Raw genomic sequence first — 22414 nt, forward strand, 5'->3', positions numbered from 1 at the left:
TTCTTTGTATCGAGCGATCTCGCCGCAGTGAGCAACAATACAATACAACGGTGTACGTCGCCTGACTTGTACACTAATACATTCGTAAAGTGAGCGACAATTCAATGACATTTATAATGTCACTGTCGCTACTTCATTACTGATTCATAGAGAGGTTCTCACTAGGATCCCAGGATCCACTGATATGGACGACAAAACGTTTATAAATATGGACTTTGGGTCGGTTCCCGGGCAAAAGTTTAATGTGGTTACGACTAGGAATATCTGATAACCAATCTATTAAAGTTAAATCGATAATCTGTGTGTGTGTCAAATAATTTCACTAGGTTTTCTCGGAGATGGCTGAGCCGATTTTAATAAACTTAGATTCAAATGAAAGGTCTCGTGATTCCATACGGAATTCCTGAATTCAACCGGATCCGACTTCTGGTTCCGGAGGGTAAAGTGTAATAAATATTGTACACCGTCACTTACACCGGTGAAACAAAACAGGTAAAAAAATCTCTAAACTGGGCTCAAAACTACACAAATCGATAGCAATTATCGGTAGACAACTAAGTAAGCCGATTCCGGCTATCCTGGTTTTCAATTAACGACGGGAGATAATAGTTATATGCTCAAAAATGGATCTAACTCACTTTTCTCAGAACCGATACTCTCAATCTTATAAATGAAATGAAAGGTCTTATGCTCCTACCAAAAATTACTGCACATTTTCGGATTCAACAAAAATTTAAACTGTCGTTTAGAGTACGATGACAAAATCGTGAGCCCACTTCATTTTCTTAGCGATCAAAGCGCTGTTTCATTCTGTAGGTTATACTAGTTAATGCACAATCACTTGGTTTCATCCAGAAATCGAAAATCGAAGAGAAACATTTTGAATAGAGCACCACAGTATTATATATATATATATATATATATATATATATATATATATATATATATATATATATATATATATATATATATATATATATATATATATATATATATATATATATATATATATATATATATATATATATATATATATATATATATATATATATATGAGAAAGGCATCATTACACCACTAGGTGGATTAAAACAGGTCTTTTTTATTTGTCAAGCGATTTGTTGCTCTGGACAATAAAAAATCTAGTCTAAACTTTCTTGCAAATAGTACTGAAACAACCATTGTCTGTTTAATTGAAAATTATTCAAGTAGGTAAAACTGGAGTAATAATATGAGCCCGATGTGATTTCCACAGTTTACCAACAAGTAGGTCAAACAACTGACATGATATTAAACATAAGATGAACGTTCGTCGGACTATTATCATTGGAATTTAAGAATGGCAAACAGCAGCGAAAAGATTTAGAAATCAACAGGCCTCTCGTTGAGATAGAACGCAGGTAACATATTATGCCAGATGTTGCCCTCACTGGTGATAGTGCAGTGGTGCACAACTTTCGTGCTTACTAGTTTGACAATACTCTCGCATACGTATATTAGAGATGGTAGGGTAAGATTTTTTTTCAAACCCGATCCCGGCCCGTACCCGAGCGAAATTAAAAAATCATTTATCCCAAATCCGACCCTTACCCGATAAAACATAAAATTTACTAACGCAACTATTTCTTATAATTATGGATCAGAGGATATCATAACTCAGCAGCTGAACTAATTAATGAGAGATATTGTCGCTTTGAGAAAAAAAACAATTGGATGTGATGAATACTGAGCTCAGAATAATAAAAAAAATGATTTTTATGGAGCTTGTGTAAACTCACTGGTCGATGAAAACATGTAAAACAAATATAACGTGGTACTGCAAATATAGCTGAATTATGTGACTTGACCCGGTCGTTGAATTTACCGTTCAATTATTAATCTCTATTTGTTTATATTCCGTGTAAACCCACCCATGCCTATCCAACACAAAAAAATAACCTCGCTTGCTCCCGGCGAAAGGAAAGACAAATAAAAATGATCAGACATAAATTCTCAGCAACAGCTGTTTCATGCCGACACGATTCGTGGACTTCCTTTCACGCTCGTATTCGATTTTATTTATGTTATTGTTTGTCTTGTTAGAAATTCCTTATATCTCTGCATGCAAAACTGATTAAATCATTTCACATAGTGTATTTATTGATTGAGATGCTGGAAAGGAAGCAAAATAGTCACTAAACTTGCAACGCTTGTTGCAGAATAATTTCGAATTCTCTGTAGGAGTTCCAATTTATTTTTTTGATTTTTTTTCTGTTTAATGACGAATACTTTTATGCAACGATATTAATGCACTACATGATTTAGTGTCAGATTTACAAAGAAAACGCCTACTTTTTACCGAGCCATTTATTTAATAGAACAGGATAGACTAATCACATGGCAATTAAAATAGAAATCTTTACAAATCCCACTACACCAATCGATTTGTTTATCTTTTTCTCATGTCATTTTTCCTTCAGGGAGACACCGAAATCATGGGTAGCTCTGGTTATGTACTATAGAGAAGAAATGAACCTTTGTTTTCCATTTCCACACGGAAGTTTTATGCAATACACGAAACAGGAACTATTAAGCCCTTGAATCTTCAATAATACCTCGAACTCAGTTCTACGTCAATCTACCGGTAATACTTCTGGCATTACAAAACACATAGTTTTGCTCAGGCCCGTACCCAGGATTTCGTTTCGGGAGGGGCCTCAGATAAAAAATGTTACTGAAAACTACTTATTTATTTATTTATTCGGGAGCAGGGAAAATGGCAATGGAGATGGCAATCTCTTTCTCCAGCAGGCATGCAACCTCCTCATTATTTGTATCAACATATTACAATGATCCAACAGATACATTTAGACTTAACACAAGAATTAAAACTAACAGTTAAAACAAAAACACTATAACTAGTTGAAAACACCAAGCAAAATAGATTAGTAATAGTGCTCTTGCTAAAAAGGTGAGAGAGAGGAGAAAAGAGGATAGATAAATGGTATACAAGGGTTGGCGGATGGGGTGTTAAACGAGCGCAAACGAACAACGGGGTTAGAGTCGGCATGTAGATCTAATTAATGATAAAACAAAATGAATGGTGGAAGACAGAAAAAAGAGGAAAAAACGACCGGGTTAATTTAGGCGAGCGAATTATTTAGTTTACAAATGGTACAATATAAGACTTCGATTAAACTGAATGACATTACAAATACCTGTATAATGCTGTATATGTATCTTATTATTTTTATATCGTTTATTTATACCCGGTTTTAACCTAGTTACGGTCGTTCACCGGGTTTGTATCGAGTTTTGGGGGGGGGGGGGGGGGGCTTAGGTTTTAGGGTGGGAGGGGGGTGGGGCAAAGGCTGCTTATGTTGGGGGGAGTAGGGTGTTTACAGTGGTACATTACAATTTACAATTCTGTATACATTTCATGAGGGGTATTCTTGTAGTACGGTCCTGCTTCGGCCGCGGGGAGGTCCTGGTCGGCATTCCAGTGGGAAATCAGCTGACGGATGGTCCGTAAGGGTGGTGTCCTGTATCGGATTGGTGTAGATCGGTCGCCGGGTTCCGGTTGGCGAGGCTGTATTGTTGGAGGGTGGTGCCGTGGTCAACATCCCGGGGGGTCCTCCCCCGCGGATGGCACACAGTGAAGCGCTGAATCTCGGGCGATTGTGGGTGTCAGTGCTGTGGTTGTTGGTGAGGAGCCGCGGGTGCTCGCGGGACGATATCATCGTTCTGCTGGCGGTGAGGCGGCTGCCGGGAGGTCCGATGAGACGAAGACAGACGGGCAGTGAGGCCGTGGCCGTGCATTGGTGGGAGCGGTGCTGTAGTTGGTGACGGGGGGCCATGGTTGACATCCCGGGGGGCCTTCCCCCCGCGGATGGCCCATGGAGCGGTGCTGTTCCTTGGTTGGGTATGCGGTGGAAGCCGGGAGGTCCGGAAGTCGATGCTACGTCCCTGCCGTATATGTATCTAATTCTCGGTGTGCCTTTTACCGGCCTTTTTATCAGACACTTTAAACTTTTCCACTGGAACTATCATTATGGAGTATTCAAATAAAATTTGTGACTGTGCCCGAGAGAAGTTTACAAACGTTACTAAATTGTGACGCCCTTCGAAGCACTCGTCTATTGCCGAGTAATCAATTTGTTCTTTGACGTATAATAATGGATTCAGCCAAATTTGAACTTTTCTCATCTGCAGAATTTTGCTTAACTAAAGCATGCTCGCGAACTTTCTCTTTCCGGTCCCCTTCCCCCTTCTAACTCCCCCCGTCCTCTGGGGGGAGTTAGACATGTCATGTCGTTGTAGGATCATTTCTAATCATTTCATAATGTTGATATTTCCAGTAGATTTTGCAAATAAGCGACTTCGATATAATAAAATTGGAATGGCAAAACTCTTGTAACACTTTTTGACATCTATAACTTACAAAAAGTAACACACAAAACTTTTAAAAGAGTAACGGATGCAACGTTCTGTAACACCTAAAACTAAATTACAAAAAAGTAACACATGTAACCTTTCGTAACGCTTTGAAGTAACGAGCGTAACACTTCGTAACGCCTGTAATTCACACAAAAGTAATACACGAAACGCCTTTGACTTACAAAAAACTAACGCATGTAACGATCCGTAATGCCAAAAACTTATACAAAGTAACACATGTCACGTTTCGTAACGCCTTTTACTTACAAAAAGCAACGCTTCGTAACGCTTGTAACTTACAAAAGGTAACGCTTCGTAATGCCTAAAACTTACTAAAAAGTAACGCTTGTAACTTATAAATGAGTAACGCTTGTAACGCTCCATAACGTCATAAATCACAAAAAAGGCGGATGGGTATGTCAGAGGCATAACTGAAGGCCGTGAATACGAAAACAACTGACATGTTCCTTATCACTTACGAATATCAATTAGATAAACTATGGAAGCACTCCCCTTTTTCACATTTTTCGCAAAAACAAAGAAGGCTTCACTTAATCTTGATTACTGTGAATTTCACACAGCGAAAAGTGCACAAATCTAATCATACTGTTCTAGATTTGCACTAAACTAAGGATAATTACCTTCGATTTGCGAGCAAGAAATTATAATTGTTCTTTAGAAAACTTTTAAAGCCATTAGAATGGCTGATTTTGTGTGATGCTCTCCACTTTTGTCCTCTTTTCGTTGTTTTTTCACCAATGCAAACAACTGGCAGCTTTGACGTAATACATCTGCTAGCAGTGGCGATAGAATCCAAACTGATCCAATTTTGGTTAAGAGGTTTCTTTTTACGTGATTTCGTTTGTAGCTTTTTCACTAATGGGCGGTCCTAACAGCTATAAAAATAGCCGCATTCAGAATGTCGATTATTTCATTTTTTCATTATTTGGATTTGCATTTCATTGAAAGAAAGTATCAGGATGCTGTACGGGATTCATTCCTGTCTCTCAAAAGGACCAAATTGTGGAACTCACTACGATATTAAGCACTGTTCGGAACATTTTTCTCGAACGATTTGTTGTACAACAGCAGATATAACATTCATAATTTCCACAAAATAACTTATAAAATTTGTAACTCTCAATTTAAGAAAATTATCGTGTTTAACACCTTCTAGCTTCTCAAACTTGTCGTAACGCTTCCCGTTTCACGAAAATGTCGAGTGAAACGCTTCGTCAAATTGAACATTTTTCCATATTGAGGCTGGGGATAACGCAGCGCCGTTTTTACGTATTAATGGGCCCAGCGTCAAGATTTATTTGTGTACTCCTATCTAACTGAAAGTCAGTTGATCCCGTCAAGGGCCCCCAGGGTAAAAACAAGGAACACAAGTGCACTTCGAGTACATATTTGGCTGGATCCATTATTATACGCAAGAGAGCAGAATGATTGTCCGACAAAGGAAGTTTTAAGTGTCTCTTAAAAACGTCGGTAAACGGCGCACCAAATATTATGTACCTAAACAATCTTCAGTAACAATATTTTTTGTCTGATGGCCACTTCCGAAATGAAATCATGGGTACGGGTCTGAATGCCCGATCTATAAAATTGAGTGAAGTTGAATTTTACAATTTTCTCAAATTTTACAAAATTCTTATTGCTATTGTGACAGAAACATTTTGTGACCCAATTGTCAAATTGAAAAGCAACGCACATTTTGTGGTTCATCGATTTGATAGGTTCACTGGAATGCGTGGTGGAGTTGCCATTTTTGGCCAACGGCAAATCAACCATCAACACTCAATTTATCGAAAGCTTCAGAAAGAAACGAAATAGAAACCACTCATGGAATCTATTTTATCGTTTTAGAATATTTGCCATTCCATGCACTGGTGAACAAAGCAAATTACAGGGTCCGGCACTCGAAGTGTAACCAATTAAAAAGGCCATAAATTCAGTTTGGAAAATTACTTTTACTTAATTCAAAGTACAAAATGTGTAAAAATAATACAAAATTCAGAATCAATTCACTTTTGCTCGATATGACCACCTTTTGCCTTGACTTCATGACTTGAGAGAGCGAAGGAGTTACTTCGTTTGGCCGAATGTGACTTGCAGGTATTTTGGCCCACTCGCGGACAATAACTTTTTTCAGCGCCTCGAGACTGGTGTATCTTTTAGTTCGGACTTTGCTCTCCAAAATGGCCCAAGGAGAATAATCCATTTGATTCGCATCTGGTGAATTCGAGAGCCATTGTGTGGACGTGATGAAGTTCGGAACGTTGTTTTTCAGCCATTCTTGGTTCACTCGAGCTTTGTGAGACGGTGCCGAGTCCTGCTGAAACGTCCATGGTCTGCCACCGAAATGTTTGTCTGCCCACGGCTTCAAAGCAACCTCCAGAATACTTTCCCGATAATATGTCGCATTTACCTTGACGCCAGGCTCGATGAAAACGATTGGAGAGCGCCCATCTGCGGTTACAGCGGCCCAAACCATTATCTGTTGCGGGTGCTGCCTCCTGGTGGCCAATCGATGACTCAAATTCTCGTATGAACGGTCGGTCAAGTAAACCCTATCGTTTTGAGAGTTTACGAATTGCTCAATTGGAAAAATTTTCTCGTCAGAAAATACAATGTTCGGAAATTGACCGCTTTCGGCCAAACGAAGCAACTCCTTCGCTCTCTCAAGTCATCAAGTCAAGGCAAAAGGTGGTCATATCGAGCAAAAGTGAATTGATTCTGAATTTTGTATTATTTTTACACATTTTGTACTTTGAATTAAGTAAAAGTAATTTTCCAAACTGAATTTATGGCCTTTTTAATTGGTTACACTTCGAGTGCCGGAGCCTGTATTTAAAAACGATTTGCAATAATTCACAAGGTGTAAATCTAAATTTTTTGTGATAGGGGACCTAAATGCAAAATATGTTCATTGAAATTGTGGGCAAAATAATCGGAATGGGAAAATACTTCATAATAAACTCTCTGATGTTTATTTCTCAGTCCTATCTCCCAGTAGTCCTACTTGTTTCTCTTCCGTGAGAAACCCTATACAGTTGATCTGGTTCTAACATATCAAAGCCACATTTGTAGTGAACGGGTTACTCATGCAGACTTCGACTTACATCATCTTCCTGTAACATTCAGAACTTCCAATGAAGCAATAATTAATCCAATAATTTCTTGTGTGCAAATAAATCTTGTAGGTTATCCATAGTTAACATTTACTGCGACAAATAACTGTTCTATTGGTTTCTATCACTTTTTTTCCCAACTGAAAATAAATGGCGTGATTCTTGACCCGAAAAATAAACATACACAACGAAGAACAATGAAAAGTTAGATTGAATGAAATAATCTCATTTTCTTTTGTTTTCGTTTCATTGCAGGTATTTTCATTCCTGAGACCAGACGCTACTTTAAGTCATCACATTCTGGGTTGTGGAAAATATGCCGCTACGGAATGACCCCGACAGTGCTGCCCCACTCGAACGCAACCCGCAATTTCACTACCCTTTCCTACATAAACGAGAACCGAATAGCAAATATGAAAAAAACTATCTCCAAGGAGGGCTACATTCAGGAATTCCTTCAGAATGACTTACGGGTGGATAATTTGACCGGAATCGATGACAACTTCCGGAGGCATTTGTTCGCCAGTTGGATAACGGAAAATACGGAGTATTTCGAGTCGCTGAAACACTCTTATCATGAAATCACCGCTCGGCATAGCGAACAAGCGAGCGTTTCGGTGCACAAACTGAAAAATCCACCGCTCATGATGTTAGACCCCACCGATATAACTTCGCTCAAGGAAACGATCGGAGTGTCCGGAGCACTCACCGCAGTGACAATAAACTCAACTGAAGTTAACATCCTAGTGCCGCAGCGACTGCGAGATGCCCTGTTCGATGAGTGGGAACAGAAAGCCGGAGTGATATATCTGCTGTGGAGTTTTTCGAAGGCGATGGACATTCAGCCGTTCATAACCAGCCCGGACGGGACGAAGTACATTATAAGGCCACCGTTGCCACCGAAAAAAGGTCGAATCGCAAACGGATACGAGTACGTTCCATTCAGTAAGTACGACCGATGAAACTGATATTTAATTATTGATTTGGTGCACCGTTGAGTGAAATGAGTTTATTTTATTTCCATTTATGTACTTTTCCGATTTTCTGTAAGAATACGACAGGAGAGGAATTTGTTGCAATTCTCTCTTTGCTATTTGCAAGACACATAACATGGTGAAATATAAAAGTCTCCAAAGATATAATTCAAGAAAACATTTAGTCATTCAATCGTAACCACTTTACCAGAAGCGTGGTCGGAAGAGTGAATAGAAACGCATCTGCATTTCAAGGTTTTCGATGTACATGAAATTTTTACAGTCGGTGGTGTAGTAATATTGTCAATAAAACAGTAAGTTATATTTAAATACACGCTGTGATTAGAAACAAGTATAATGATGCCAATAACAATAATAAAAATCTAATCACAAAGCTTATAAGTTGCTGTTTCAAAAATATGAATCTGTTTAACTTGAATTTAATTCTCTAACAAATCAGGAGTTCTACGAGGCAGCAACTTAGGACCGTTGCTTTTCGTATTATTTTTCAATGATGTCTCATTTGCTTTGGGTTATGATATATTGAGATGAAAATTGAAATTATATCTCGTTATTCGTACGGTGGAGGATTTTTGGTGGCTACAACATGTACTAGAGTTGTTCGTAGATTAGTGTAGCAGACACAAACTTTTGAATAACGTCTAAAAATGTCAGGTGATCACGTTTAACCGTGCTCTGAGTCCTGTTATATTTGACTATCAAATCGATGGTTCAGTTCTGACTAGAGTTACCCAGATCTGCGATTTGGAAGTACTACTAGATGAAAAATTAACATTTGATTTACAACGATCACTGATCATCTCAAAAGCATCATGTCAATTTGGCTTTATTAGCAAAAAAGCTAAAGATTTTAGAAATCCTTGTTCGCCCTATTTTAGAGAATGCTTCAGAGATTTGGATTCTTTGTCAACTTTCGCGGAGCTTACGTATTGAAAGAGTTCAAAAGCGATTCGTTCGTCTGGCATTACGAAACTTAGCTTGGCAAAACCCTGCAAATCTCCCGCTACATCAGGACAGATGTCAACTGTTAGGAATCGACACGCTTCATCGGCGCCGAAAAATCCAACAAGAATTATTAATTACAAAACTGATCAATGTAGGCATTGATGCTCCTGAATTTCGCTCTGAAGTAAATTACCGAATACCGAATAGGACACAGCGGAATACAACCCTACTTCAGCAGAGATTTCATAGGTCTCGATTTAAGTTTAACGAATCGAAAACTGCTTCCATTCGAACATTCACCGCTGTTGAGGATTTTTTCGAGTTTGATGAATCATATAGTCGTTTCGCAAAGAAACTGAAACGTTCTGCTGTGCTTTAAAGTTTTAAAATAGTTGTTTTATTAACGATACTTGTAATACAGGGTTGCACAAAGGAACCTGACACATTTCGTTCTCCGGTTACACTGGAATCAAACAAGGGAAGGAGAAACCTATCACGGCATCGAAAGGTAAAAGAATTAGGGCGGATATTTTCCTCATGAATCACTCGAGTGTCGCTCACTGCGATTTCATTTATAACTCGTTTATGAAGAATCTGTCGAACGGTACAACTATTCGTGAGTTTATCACCCAGGAGTGTAAACTGGTGGATTATGGAGCACATTTATCTTTCGCTAACAAGATGCTTAAAATGCTAAGCAGTGCACAGTGATTCAAAAGCCCAATTCCACGCTCTTAACTGATAACTCATTAAAAACGTGGTTTTCGAGGTACCGTATCTTCAGCAAAGTTGTTCAGAATTACAGACGCCATCTTTTGGCAAATTTTTTTCTGTGAATAATCCCCCAATATTTGAAAAAAAAAACATATCTCGCCTGCAAACGATCGCAGACGAGTAATTCAACCACGATATAAAAGCTCTTTTGAAGTTGTTTAATATGTAAGTAGTCTCATCTCCATCCTTCTGCGCGTTTTGATGATAGACAAGTTGGAATTTTGTAAAAAAAAACATGAAAAATGGCACTATTTCATTAATCTGAAATGATAGCAGCGTAGTATGTTTGAGAAAATTGTGTAGTTTTTAATGATGAAAAACTTTGTATAACTTGTAAAAATTAAAAAAAATTGAAAATATATATGTTTTCTTACAAAAACTGGTTTTAGGAAATCCTTTTCAGAAATACATTATATCATGAATTACACTCAAGTTACGGGAATAGTGCCTTCTGCAAATTTGTTTGAAATTACTTTCTGAACAACTTTGTCGAAGTTACTTAGCCCCTATGTTGGCCTTGAGCTAAAATAATATTTTTATCTCACTTGTAGGGGGATTAATCACATAAATAAAATTTGCCAAAAGATGGCGTCTGTAATTCTGAGCAACCTCAAAAACCACGTTCCTATGAGTAATCAATTGAGAGCGTGAAATTGCGCTTTTGAACCATTCTGCAGTGGTGAGATTTCTCTATGCGACAAAATGATGAGCGACGAAGCCCACTTCCACCGTGACACCGCAGTAAACAAGCAAAATGATCGTTTTTATGCCGATACGAGTCCATTACAGGTTGTGTAGAAGACCCTCCATTATTGATAATATTTTTTAAGCTCACAAATAGTTGGCACGTACGATTGATTCTTCAAAAACGAGTTATAAATAAAAACGCAATGAGCGCCACTCTAGTGCTCCATGATAGAAAACTACTAGACGAAAATAAACCTTCATTCTTCTACTTTTCGATGCCGGTTTCTCCCTCCCTTTGGTTTCAGCGTAAACGAGAACGAAATGTGTCAAGTTCCTTTGCGCAATCCTGAACTCGACGTCAACATTTCAAAAGGGCCGTTATTATACAAACGTTCGTGACATATTTGGTACTGTTGGAAACATGGGGATATTGTCTTTCATTCTACACGAATACTTTGTAAGGAGGAGATATTCACAAAAGAGAAAGTAAACAAAGAGAAACTCTCATTGGTTTATGTGCCCTTATGAAATGTTGACATCGAACTATCTTTAAGTTGCATTGTAATTATTATTTTGTTATTTGCGTTGATGTTTTTAAAAAGATGTTAGTTTTTGAGTCCGTTTGAGAATGACAAACTGTTCAAATTAAATGGATTTTTTCCCAATCTAATAGTTCATTGAGATTTTGTAATCGATGGACGCAATAATAGTAAATAAATAAATGAATGAATAAATATATAACAATAACAGGAGCACAGGATCTCGTCAGGCTCGTTTAATCGGTTTGTATTAAGGGGGAAAATTATGTTCTATACCCAAATTTATGCCAGGTGCTTATGGTGGGATATGGTTCATCACATACACATAAGGCTATGGTAATAATGCAGGGGGAAACGTTTTAATTTGCATGTTTCAATGACAGCACGAACGATCATCGCGAATTAGGTTTTGACGATGATCGCTGTATGAATATTCGTTCCATATTCGTGTTAAGTCATTCGGGGGTATGTTCAATGCGAATAACAATTGCAAGGAATAGATCTTCGTGCGAGCAACGAAGCAGCATCGGCTTCGTTTGCACCCGAATATACGGACAAGTCCGAATATTAGAACGATTATCGAACAAAGTCGAAGGGAAGCGAACGATGATCATTGGCGTTCGTTGCATTTTTGATATTCGAGCAACATTGGTTACATCTACTGTAAAAATGAGTTATTTATGACGTTCGTAGAAAGGTCTGGGAACACTGAAATGGACAGATGGTTGAACAGTTATAGAAAAAAAAGAAAACGATAAAAAAAAGTCAGAGACATAACTTAATGAGGTAAATACGAATTAGACTGACGTACTTTTTTCACGCTTCCGAATATCGATAACCGGGCGTACTAGTTGATTGATTGTGTTTGTAGAGAGGTTTTTGTAGGGAACAAGATCGATCACAATGACATTAAAAAAACATTGTTTAAATTCAATCATAAATTCATTTATACAGGCGCGTATACAGGGGGGTGTTTTAGGGGTTCAAACCCCCTCCGAAACTCAAAAAAGTATGATATTATGTAAACTCTTTTTTTCAAATAAGTAAAAAATAAAATGAATAATTTTCAACAAACGACTCCACAATAAAAAAATTTCAAATAATTATATAAAAAGTTCCATTTGTATGGAAATTGATCAACATGTTCTGAAACACCCCCCGAAATTTTTTTCTGGGTACGCGCCTGCATTTATATGAGAAATATCCTCAACAAATCGTTTGTGGCGATCAAGGATTTCTAAATATAAGTTAAGAATTAATTTCTGCGATTTAAAATCATATCCACTAACTGAAAGCCACCATCTTGAATCTTGGGTAGTCTAAAATTATAAATTAATAATATCCACTCGTCAAGCGTGGATAAAAAGTATCTATTTTTCCTCCAAAAATTCATGAAATGTAGTGAAATATTATTCACTTGTAATCAAGGGTTTATACACACAATTATAACAAAATGAATCAATTATCATCATATATCGTTTATTTAGACCCAGCCTTAACCCAGTTATGTTCGTTTGCCGAGTGTAGTTAAACAAATCAATAATATATTTAATCACAGTTTTCCACAACCATGAATTTAATCTACTCCAAAGTCTCTTTTTTGGGACCTGCAAATACCGGTGGAAACTAACTATGCCAAAGCAGTAGTAAGTTTGATAGGCAACTTATCGTTTCGTTGTTATAAATAATCGAGATTCATTTGCGTGTACATAAACTGCTTCTCGAGTAACAACTTTGCCCTGAAACGGTATATGTACGTAGAGGTACGCGTTAACACAATCTTTTGATTTATTCGAAAAAACTTCTTTCTATGGTTTTTGATGTAAAATTTGCCATCATGCCAAACATTTTGATCTGTAACAAAGAATGAACAATTTCGCTATATGTGAGAAAATCAATTACAAGAGCATTTTGGTTATAAATTTATTAACTGAAATGACCGTCGTTAGTGCCTGTTTTATTAGCATACAAAACGAATCGTAAGCCCACTGTGCTCGATCACTGATAAAATTTCGTATTTCTATGTGTCGGTTTTGCACGATACGCTTTGTGCGGTGATTCGTTTAATTCATGCGGTTGGAATATTGCGTACCTTATTTTGGCAGTGGATTTCACCTTAATGCTCGTTCATACCAAACATTTTAGAAAAATTCAATTTTGAGTTATTTGTAGTTATATCATACTACTGAAAACTTTGTCATAAACTGCTGAACACTTTCGATGGTATGGAGAAGGAATGGTGTTGCTATGTTAAAAACAACAAAAAAAATTGGAAATCTGCAAAAATACTTACTTAGCGGTTTAAGTTGATTCGCGAGGTAACATTAGCAGTCCAGCATAATCTGCTAATGCACTGATGAGTCGAAGGCGAAACGTAAAATAATTTTTTTTAATTCTATAATATAATATATTTTTAGGCACACTGCTTAAGCTCTAAGATGCCAAGGGTATTTTCTAATCTTAATTAACGACTAACTTAAAACTAGAATAGTATCATTAGATTATGTCGTCTCGGATTTTCGAAAATCCAGCTTTCAACTGGCGATCGGCAGTAGTCGGTTAATTGAATATTGCATGAGTCTTCCAGATGGCGTTGTAACAATCACGATCAAGTTCTGCCCTTTCTTGTACAGAGTGAACTTTAAAATAGCGCCCCATAACAAAGTAAGATGTATTCACGTCAAAAGAGCAAGGAGACTGAATGAACGCGAAATAAATCTTCTTAGTAAAACAGGATTGTCGACTTAAATTAAAAGGATAAAAATCCGAATACCAAATCCCACACTACAGTTAGTATTAATAGTAATAATTGCAAGTAGTTGGTACAAACGTATTGCTAATAAGAAATGCATTGGGTGACATGAAAGTGGTTAAAAGCTGACAGCTTCGAATTTAATTGAACACTCAGGTAGAAAACAATGTTGAGTTCAGTTTGGGTTGGCGGTTCAATGCATACGGCGTTGATCTTACAAGCCCCGATCTGGAAGGATTTTTTAGTGTCAGTACGATCGTAGTACCAGCCATGCAATGTACGCTAAGAATCGGCTGCGAATTCTGTTGAAATAGAAAGGCCAAATTCCAAAAAAAATACCAAGACTGCCTTTTCGCTAATTTCTACCAACGATATAACTCATCAAATCTCAGTGAAATTTATCAACCACCAAAACTGTACACACCATGGTGAAAACCCACGCGTTTTTTAAAGAAAACATTTGGAGTACTTTTGATAGAAAGTAGAAGCAAAACGGTAGATACCTTTGCATGGGCCAACAACAAGTGTTCTTAATTGATGTTATTTCTTTCCGCCATTCCAAACCATATTACGTTCGTTTCACTGAGTCCGCACTTATTTCTTCGCTTCACATGACATTTTAGAGCACGAATGAATGAGTGTACGCGGTACAGTGGGATGCTTTACGTCTAGTCAAACATATTAAATATTGAAATTCATAATGATTTCTAAATAAGTTCCGAAACAATTTTAAGCTTCCGTCAGTCAAAGATATAACTATTAATGTGTGTAATTTTAATTCTTTTTCAGAAAAATGTAAATTTCACGATCTCTTTCCCACAGACGAAATCATTCGGCAGGATCCTTCAATAGACGACGAAATACTAGGTAAGAGAAATCACCTATCGCAAGTAATTGAGCTTTGCCGTGAATAAATGCACGTATTGAGTTCAAGTCGCTAAAACCGATACATGCCAACATGAAAACAAGGTTAAAATTTTGTTTTATATAATACAAACGCATTTCTGTACTGACCCCCATCCCGAATGGCAAAACATAAAACATTCTCCCACGCCCCATCAAAATCCATTCGTGTAGCGAGAGGAGATCCTTTCTACGTTCCCGAATTCGAATCGAAAGGTATGGACATAAAACACTTAACAACTGTACATATTTTACTACCAACTCGTTGTTTAACAATTTTATCGCTGTTGTGGTAACTTGAGCCGAATTGTTAGTTTTTTCGTTGGTCAAACTCGACTTAACATGTGTCCTCTATTCTTCTAATTCTTCCAACACGTAGCACATCTTACAATCTGTCGGTCTCATGTTCGCTCATGAAGAGACTGATGCAACCTTTGAGTGTATGAATATCGGGCATGGGATAACGGGGTAAATATAAACAAAATCTATTCTTAGCAGACCTATTATTTTTAACTGCTATTGAGGGGTACTCGTACTGAGCGCGGCTTTTACGTTTATTATTCACGTAATTTGAGAATCTCTTAGCCTCTTCTCAAATCATGCTAGAGTGTTCGTAGTTGAATTACGACCAGTGATTAGCAAGAGTCGAGTGTACATGAGAAAAAAGAATCAGTTTCTCTTAAATTTTATGTATTGTAACCTGTTAGTCTCGATATATTAGAGAAGACTCATTATTAATGCAGAAGCACATACAGAACCCATTTGGCACTACACCAGAGTTTTTAAAGTAAGGCTTCTACAAGATACGTAGAGCAATAATATGATTGCTAATACAAAATTGATAAGATTTAAGTATCAATTGAAGATTATTCATTTGTTTACTAATTTTTAAATTCAAATTGTTCACAGCTGATTCGATGAATTTTTTACGAGGTCCGGCGTTTACGATAAAACACATCAATTGTTAGGAAACCGCTATAGTTATATCATTCGAAATATTCCTCATCGATTTCTACACATTTTTCAACCTTTCTGGCAATTTGTGGACTCTTTGTAAGAAGAATTGATTACCTTCAAGGGGGGGGGGGGGTGGTTTGTAGGGTCTAACACTTTTGAAAAATCATTTACTATTTTCTTTATATTTTCTTATAGTAAAACATTTGAAGAATTTTCTGTGAAATTTTCAAGCCTATTTTAACGAAACTCTGGAAGTTATGGACCTTTATCTATGGCTAGCTCATTCTACGAAGAAGCAAGAGCTCGGCGTACAGGCCCAAGATTTCTACTTTGATTAACTTTAAAACTTGACAAAACATTCTTTAAATGTTTCATTATAATAAATTATAAAAGAAAAAATATGATTTTTTGAAAATGTTAGACCCTACGGGCTCCCTGGAGTAATTAATTGTTTCCATTGATTTTATAGACAAAAAACTTTACACGCGTTTTTCTCGAAAGCAGGTTTTGAAAGTCCGTGTCCATCGTCATTCAAAAACTGCTGCACCAATTTTTTTCAAATTTTGCACACACTTTCTACATATATAAAACCAGACTCCAACGTTTTTCTTTTCGTGAAAAATCGTAGTTTTCACTTTGAACAACCACCAAAAATTAAAAAAATTTTAAAAAAAATCGAACAGAAACGTTGGGGTCCAGAAAAACTTCTACTCTAACCAGGGGCGGCAAGTTCGATGAAATATGGGGGGGGAACAAAAATTATTACTACAGATCATTAAACTTTTCAATATATAAAGCATTTTAATAAAGGAATAGGAGAGGTTAGAGCAAATAAAAAGCAACCAATATTTGAAAGTGGTACAGTATAGCACATTTCACATTATAGTAAAATGGCCCAACGGTAGTCGGTATGTGGCCCAACGTTGTAGTCGGTTGGGGCCAGATGTGGTTAGTAAGTAGCATAGTCAAACATTTTCTTTTGACGAGATCCCAGCACTGTCGATTTATGCAATGGTGTATTGTAGTGAAGAAAAATGGCCTTCTCTATATATCTCTTTTGGTCGATTTTGCGCAGTTGCTCGGCTCGTGTTTTTTCATGATTCGCCTCCGACTCATAATTACTTTGAGTAGAGTTGAGTAGAGTAGTACATTGCCACCTAGAAGCTTAATTTAGGCCACTAAGGACATACGAAACTTATACTACACTAAAAGACCGCGTAAATTCGGAAATCCGCGTAAAAAACGCGCAACTAAAAACATTTTTTCATGCTAAATGTCTTAGAAAGGCCTGAAACGTCCAGATCTGGTGTAATCTAAAAAAAAATATGTTCGGAAAAAATCGACTTTGGGATTTAGAGAATTTGAAACTGCGTAGCTTCGGAGATCCGCATAGAAAAAAAACCGCAAGATCGAAGATTTTTTTTGTTGAAATCTGGTGTAATAAAAGATATTTTTCTTTTGGAAAAAAATCCAAAATTGTCAGACTTCAAAAAATTTCGGGATGGCACCAGATCTCGACGTTTCTTGCATTTATATGACAAAACCAGTAAACCGGATAGCTTTGAGAATCCGCATGAAAACCACGTAACTTCGGAAATCGGCGTAAAAATAAACTTCGGATATTTGCGTAAAGAAACCGCAAAACTAAAGCAATTTTTTATGTCAAATGTCTTGGAAAGGCATGAAACGTCCAGATCTAGTTTAATCTAAAAAAAATGTTTGGAAAAAATCGAATTTGGGAATTAGAAAACTTGTTTAGAGATTTCTTAAATCGAAAAAATTTTTTTGAAGACAAATGTCTTAGAAATGTGTGAAACGTCGAGATCGGGTGTAATCTAAGATTTTTTTATTGAAAAAAATCGAAAAATTTATCAGAGAGTTTACTTAAAAACTTCTGGATTGCCCCAGATTTCAACGTTTCATGCATTTCTATGACAAAACAAGTAAAACGGATAGCTTTGAAAATTCATGTAAAAACCTGTCTTATTCCATCTAGTGGTTCAATGATGCCTTTCTCATATCAATCATACTATCATATATAGTACTGTGGTATTCTTCAAAATAATTTTCTTCGATTCTTGAAAGAATAACTGAAATCGGTCTACTGATAAAAACTATCAATTGGAGAAGATTTGAGGTCGAGATAGAAATTTTTTTTACGGTTTTTCGCCCTTTTCAGTGATGGTATAAAATTTTTAACACAATTTACTTTATATTACCGGATCCGGATGAAATTCAGGAATTACGTATGGGATCACAGGACCTTCTATTTGAACCGAAGTTTGTGAAAATCGGTGGCGCCATCTATGAGAAAAGTTAGAACACATATTTTCATTTCTTTGCACATTTTACCCCATAACTCCGGAACAGGAAATAAGATCTAAATTCAATTCAGGAGTTTAGTATGGCACCTAAAGAGCTTTTATTTTAATCTATGCTTGTAAAAATCGGTTCAGCCATCTCCAAAAACCACTAATTGTATTATTGCACTTATTTTCACAATTTTTTGCGCATTTTTCCCCATAATTTCGGAACCGGAAGTCGGATCCAAATAATTTTCAGGAATTTTGTATGGGACCACAAGACTTTTCATTTGAATCTAAGTTTGTGAAAATCTGTATAGCCATATCGGAGAAAAGTTAGTGCAAAAAAACGTTACATACACACATACACACATACATTTTTCGTACTCGACGAGCTGAGTCGAATGGTATATGACACTCGGCCCTGCGAGCCTCGGTTCAAAAGTCAATTTTCACAGTGATTGCACAACCTTTCTATATGAGAAAGGCAAAACCGCGTAACTTCGGAAATCTGCGTAGAGAAAAGGCGCGTAATACACCGCGTAAAAAGTGTATTTATGTAACACATTTAAAAAATACTTTCTGGTGTTTCGGACCTAAACGGGTGACAATTGACTGGTCGTTATTATGCCAAGATGAATCCGTTAGAGGTTTAGGAGAAACCTCTCCATTAATTTAAAAAGGTTATTTCAACTCACGAATAATTGTTACGTTCGACTGATTCTTTAAAAACCTGTTTTAATCCACCTAATGGTGTAATGATGTCTTTCTCATATCAATCATACTATCATATATAATACTGTGGTATTCTTCAAAACAATTTTCTTCGATTCTTAAAAGAATAACCGAAATCGGTTTGTTTGACCGTCTACTGATAAAAACTATCAATTGGAAAAGATTTGAGGTCGATTTAGAAATTTTTTAAGGTTTTTCCCCATTTTCAGTGATGGTATACAATTTTTCACCCACTTTACCATATATTTCCGGATCCGGAAGTCAGACCCGCATGAAATTCAGGAATTACATATGGGACCACAGGACCTTTCATTTGAACCTAAGTTTGTGAAAATCGGTCGCGCCATCTATGAGGAAAGTTAGATCACATATTTCTTTTTGCACATTTTACCCCATAACTCCCGAACCGGAAGTCGGATCCAAATAATATTCAGGAATTTTTTATGGGACCTCAAGACCTTTCATTTAAATCTAAGTTTGTGAAAATCGGTTCAGCCATCTCTGAGAAAAGTTAGTGCACTTATTTTCACAATTTTTGCACATTTTACCCCATAACTCCCGAACCGGAAGTCGGATCCAAAATATATTCGGTTCAAAAGTCGGTTTTCACAGTGATTGCATAACCTTTCTATATGAGAAAGGCAAAACGAGTTATAAATAAAAACGCGGTGAGCGACACTCCAGTGCTCCGTGATGGAAAACTACTAGTCGAAAATAAAACTTTATTCTTCCATTTTCCGATGCCATGTTCGCTTTCTCCCTCCCTTGTTTGGTTCCAGTGTAACCGAAGAACAAAATATGTCAGGTTTCTTCGTGCAACTCTGTATTATTATTGAAAAAGTAGTTCTCTGAAAAAATTAAAAGTTTTACGGCAACCTGCCGTCTTGTGGTTTTAATTTGAAAGTTTTGCGAAGAGTAAGGCGCAGAGCTGCCTACTGTTTTTTATTTCAAAAATCTGTATTTGGCAGAAAATGTATCTGTACAAAAAACAAACAATGAGAAAACAGAAAAACTTAATAACGGTATTTATCTGTATAAAAATTGAAATATCGGTATTTTGAGAGTCCAACAATCGGTAAAATGCCGATAAATCGGGATATTTGGCAGCGCTGGTAAGGCGTCAAATATGAAATCAATGCAGTAAATCGTGAAAGATAAAGTAAACAAAGAGAAACTGCCCTTTTGTTGTGGGACTATCGATATGATAGTTTTATTTGATGAAATCAGGAAAATAGCGAAATAAATTGCTAAGTGTCTTTCTACTAAAACAATAAAAACACAGGATAGAGTGAGATCTGCTATAAATGTTCAATAGATTGACTCAAAAGATGAGATGCAAATATCGTAGTATACTAAGGTCTTTTTTACGCGGATTTGTAAAGTATGCGATTTTTTTACGCGAGTTTTTCAAAGTTATCGGTTTTTCTTGTTTTGTCATAGAAATGCATGAAACATTGAGATCTGGTGTTATTCCGAAATATTTTTTATGTAAACTGACACTTTTCGATTATATTCAAACAAATTATTTTTTAGGTTGCACCAGATCTTGACGTTACATGCATTTCTAAGCCATTCGGCATAAAAAAAATCGATGTAGGAAATCTCAAAATTTTTCTAAGTCCCGAGTTTTGTTTTGAGATTACACCAGATTTGGACGTTTCATGCGTTTCTAAGGCATTTAGCTTTGAACAAAAAATTAGTTTTGCGGTTTTTTACGCTGATTTTTAATGTTACGCAGTTTTTTTACGTAGATTTCCGAAGTTACGCGGTGTGTTGCCTCTGCGAAAATCGCTGTGAAAACCGACTTTACAATAGAGGCCCGGAGGGCCGAGTTTCATATACCATTCGACTCAGTTCGTCGAGATCACAAAATGTCTGTGTGTATGTGACAAATGATATCACTCAATTTTCTCAGAGATGGCTGAACCGATTTTCACAAACTCAGATTCAAATGAAAGGACTTGAGGTTCCTGAGTTTCATTTGGATCCGATTTTCGGTTCCGGAATTACAAGGAAATATGTGCAAATTTATGAAAAATGCGCAACCAATTTTCTCGTAAATTTCCACGATTTCCAAAAATTAAGAAGCTAATAAAAGGTTTTAAAATTCTAGATCCGACTTCCGGTTCCGGTATTACAGTGCAATTAGTAAAAATTTACAATTTCATGAGCATTTTGTTACAATCGATGCGGCGAAACGGGGTGCACATTTTAATAGAACTTACTACTAAATTCAACTAATTATAAGATCTTGTTAGTTAGTGAATATATAAAACTACTTTGGGACTACTAGCCTCGGTTTTCGCTTCTGAAAGCACCGATAATAGTGAAGAAAATCTCCAAAAATGGAACTCACTTCGATTTCTCAGCACGCTTGAAAAGATTTTCACGAATCACAATTCAAATTAAAGATCTTATTGTCTTTAAATATACTGTGCAATTTCATCCTGATCCGACTTACGCTTCCGAAGTTACAGGGCGATGAGTGTCAAAACATTCATATTTAAAATGACAATGCAAAACTAGTACGCGACGGTATGTGCGGCTTTGCTCCGTTCGCAGCGTGCTTTGTTCAATTTCGTATAGCGTGATGAGTTGCCACATTAAAATTTATATTTTTCAAGTGAAAAATATATAAATTTCTAATCCTTTTATTCAATTTGTACCCACTTGTTAGTGTTATTACAAAATCATGAAAACGATGCTTTTCTATAAAAGTACACTTATTGCCTTTCTCAGTGTATGTGTCAAAAAAAGTCACTCATAAAATACAAAATCTTGTAGTTCCATGGGTTGCTAATGAGTTTCAAACCGTCATTTAGAGCGACGAAGGGTAAAATTCTTCTAGATTTGGCTTAAAACTGATTTAATTCGTAGGCTATATTAGTTACTTACTAAACGAACCGACTTTGGCTATACTGGTTCCAAGGTCCCGGTTCCAGAAGTACCGAAAATAGTGGTCAAAAACTCTAAAACGAGACTCACTCAATTTTCTCAGAGATGATTTCACGCGTTTTTTTTTTTGATAACGGCCAATAAGCCATCCATCAACAATCACTTTGAAGAGTAATTTCGAATGACTCGGCACTGCTGAGAGTAAGTCTTTCGTCTGGTCTTAAATTTAATATTCTATCTTTCATAGCTCGCTTGCAATTTCTTTCGTAAGTGGAAGTTGACAGGTTGCTTATTGGCCGTTATAAAAAAAGCGTGATTTGATCGATTTCCACAAACAGGATCAAATAAAAGTTTCTATAGTCTCATAGGTTGCTGTTTAAT

General features: G+C 36.6%; 1 protein-coding gene across 4 annotated transcripts in view; it reads left to right on the forward strand.

The window, feature by feature from the left end:
* The window catches only part of LOC131435536 (uncharacterized), a 37820-nt gene that overhangs the window by 11510 nt on the left and 3896 nt on the right, over positions 1–22414 (forward strand). For 2 of the 4 annotated variants that reach the window (XM_058603537.1, XM_058603540.1), the window contains exons 2-3: positions 7804–8493; positions 15030–15107. In XM_058603537.1, coding sequence (XP_058459520.1) covers positions 7804–8493; positions 15030–15107 — 768 coding nt within the window. The remainder of the gene's footprint in view (positions 1–7803; positions 8494–15029; positions 15108–22414) is intronic. The other 2 variants (XM_058603539.1, XM_058603541.1) reach the window with 1 other exon arrangement.

This window comes from Malaya genurostris, chromosome 3 (genome assembly GCF_030247185.1).
Source record: "Malaya genurostris strain Urasoe2022 chromosome 3, Malgen_1.1, whole genome shotgun sequence".
NCBI lineage: Eukaryota > Metazoa > Arthropoda > Insecta > Diptera > Culicidae > Malaya > Malaya genurostris.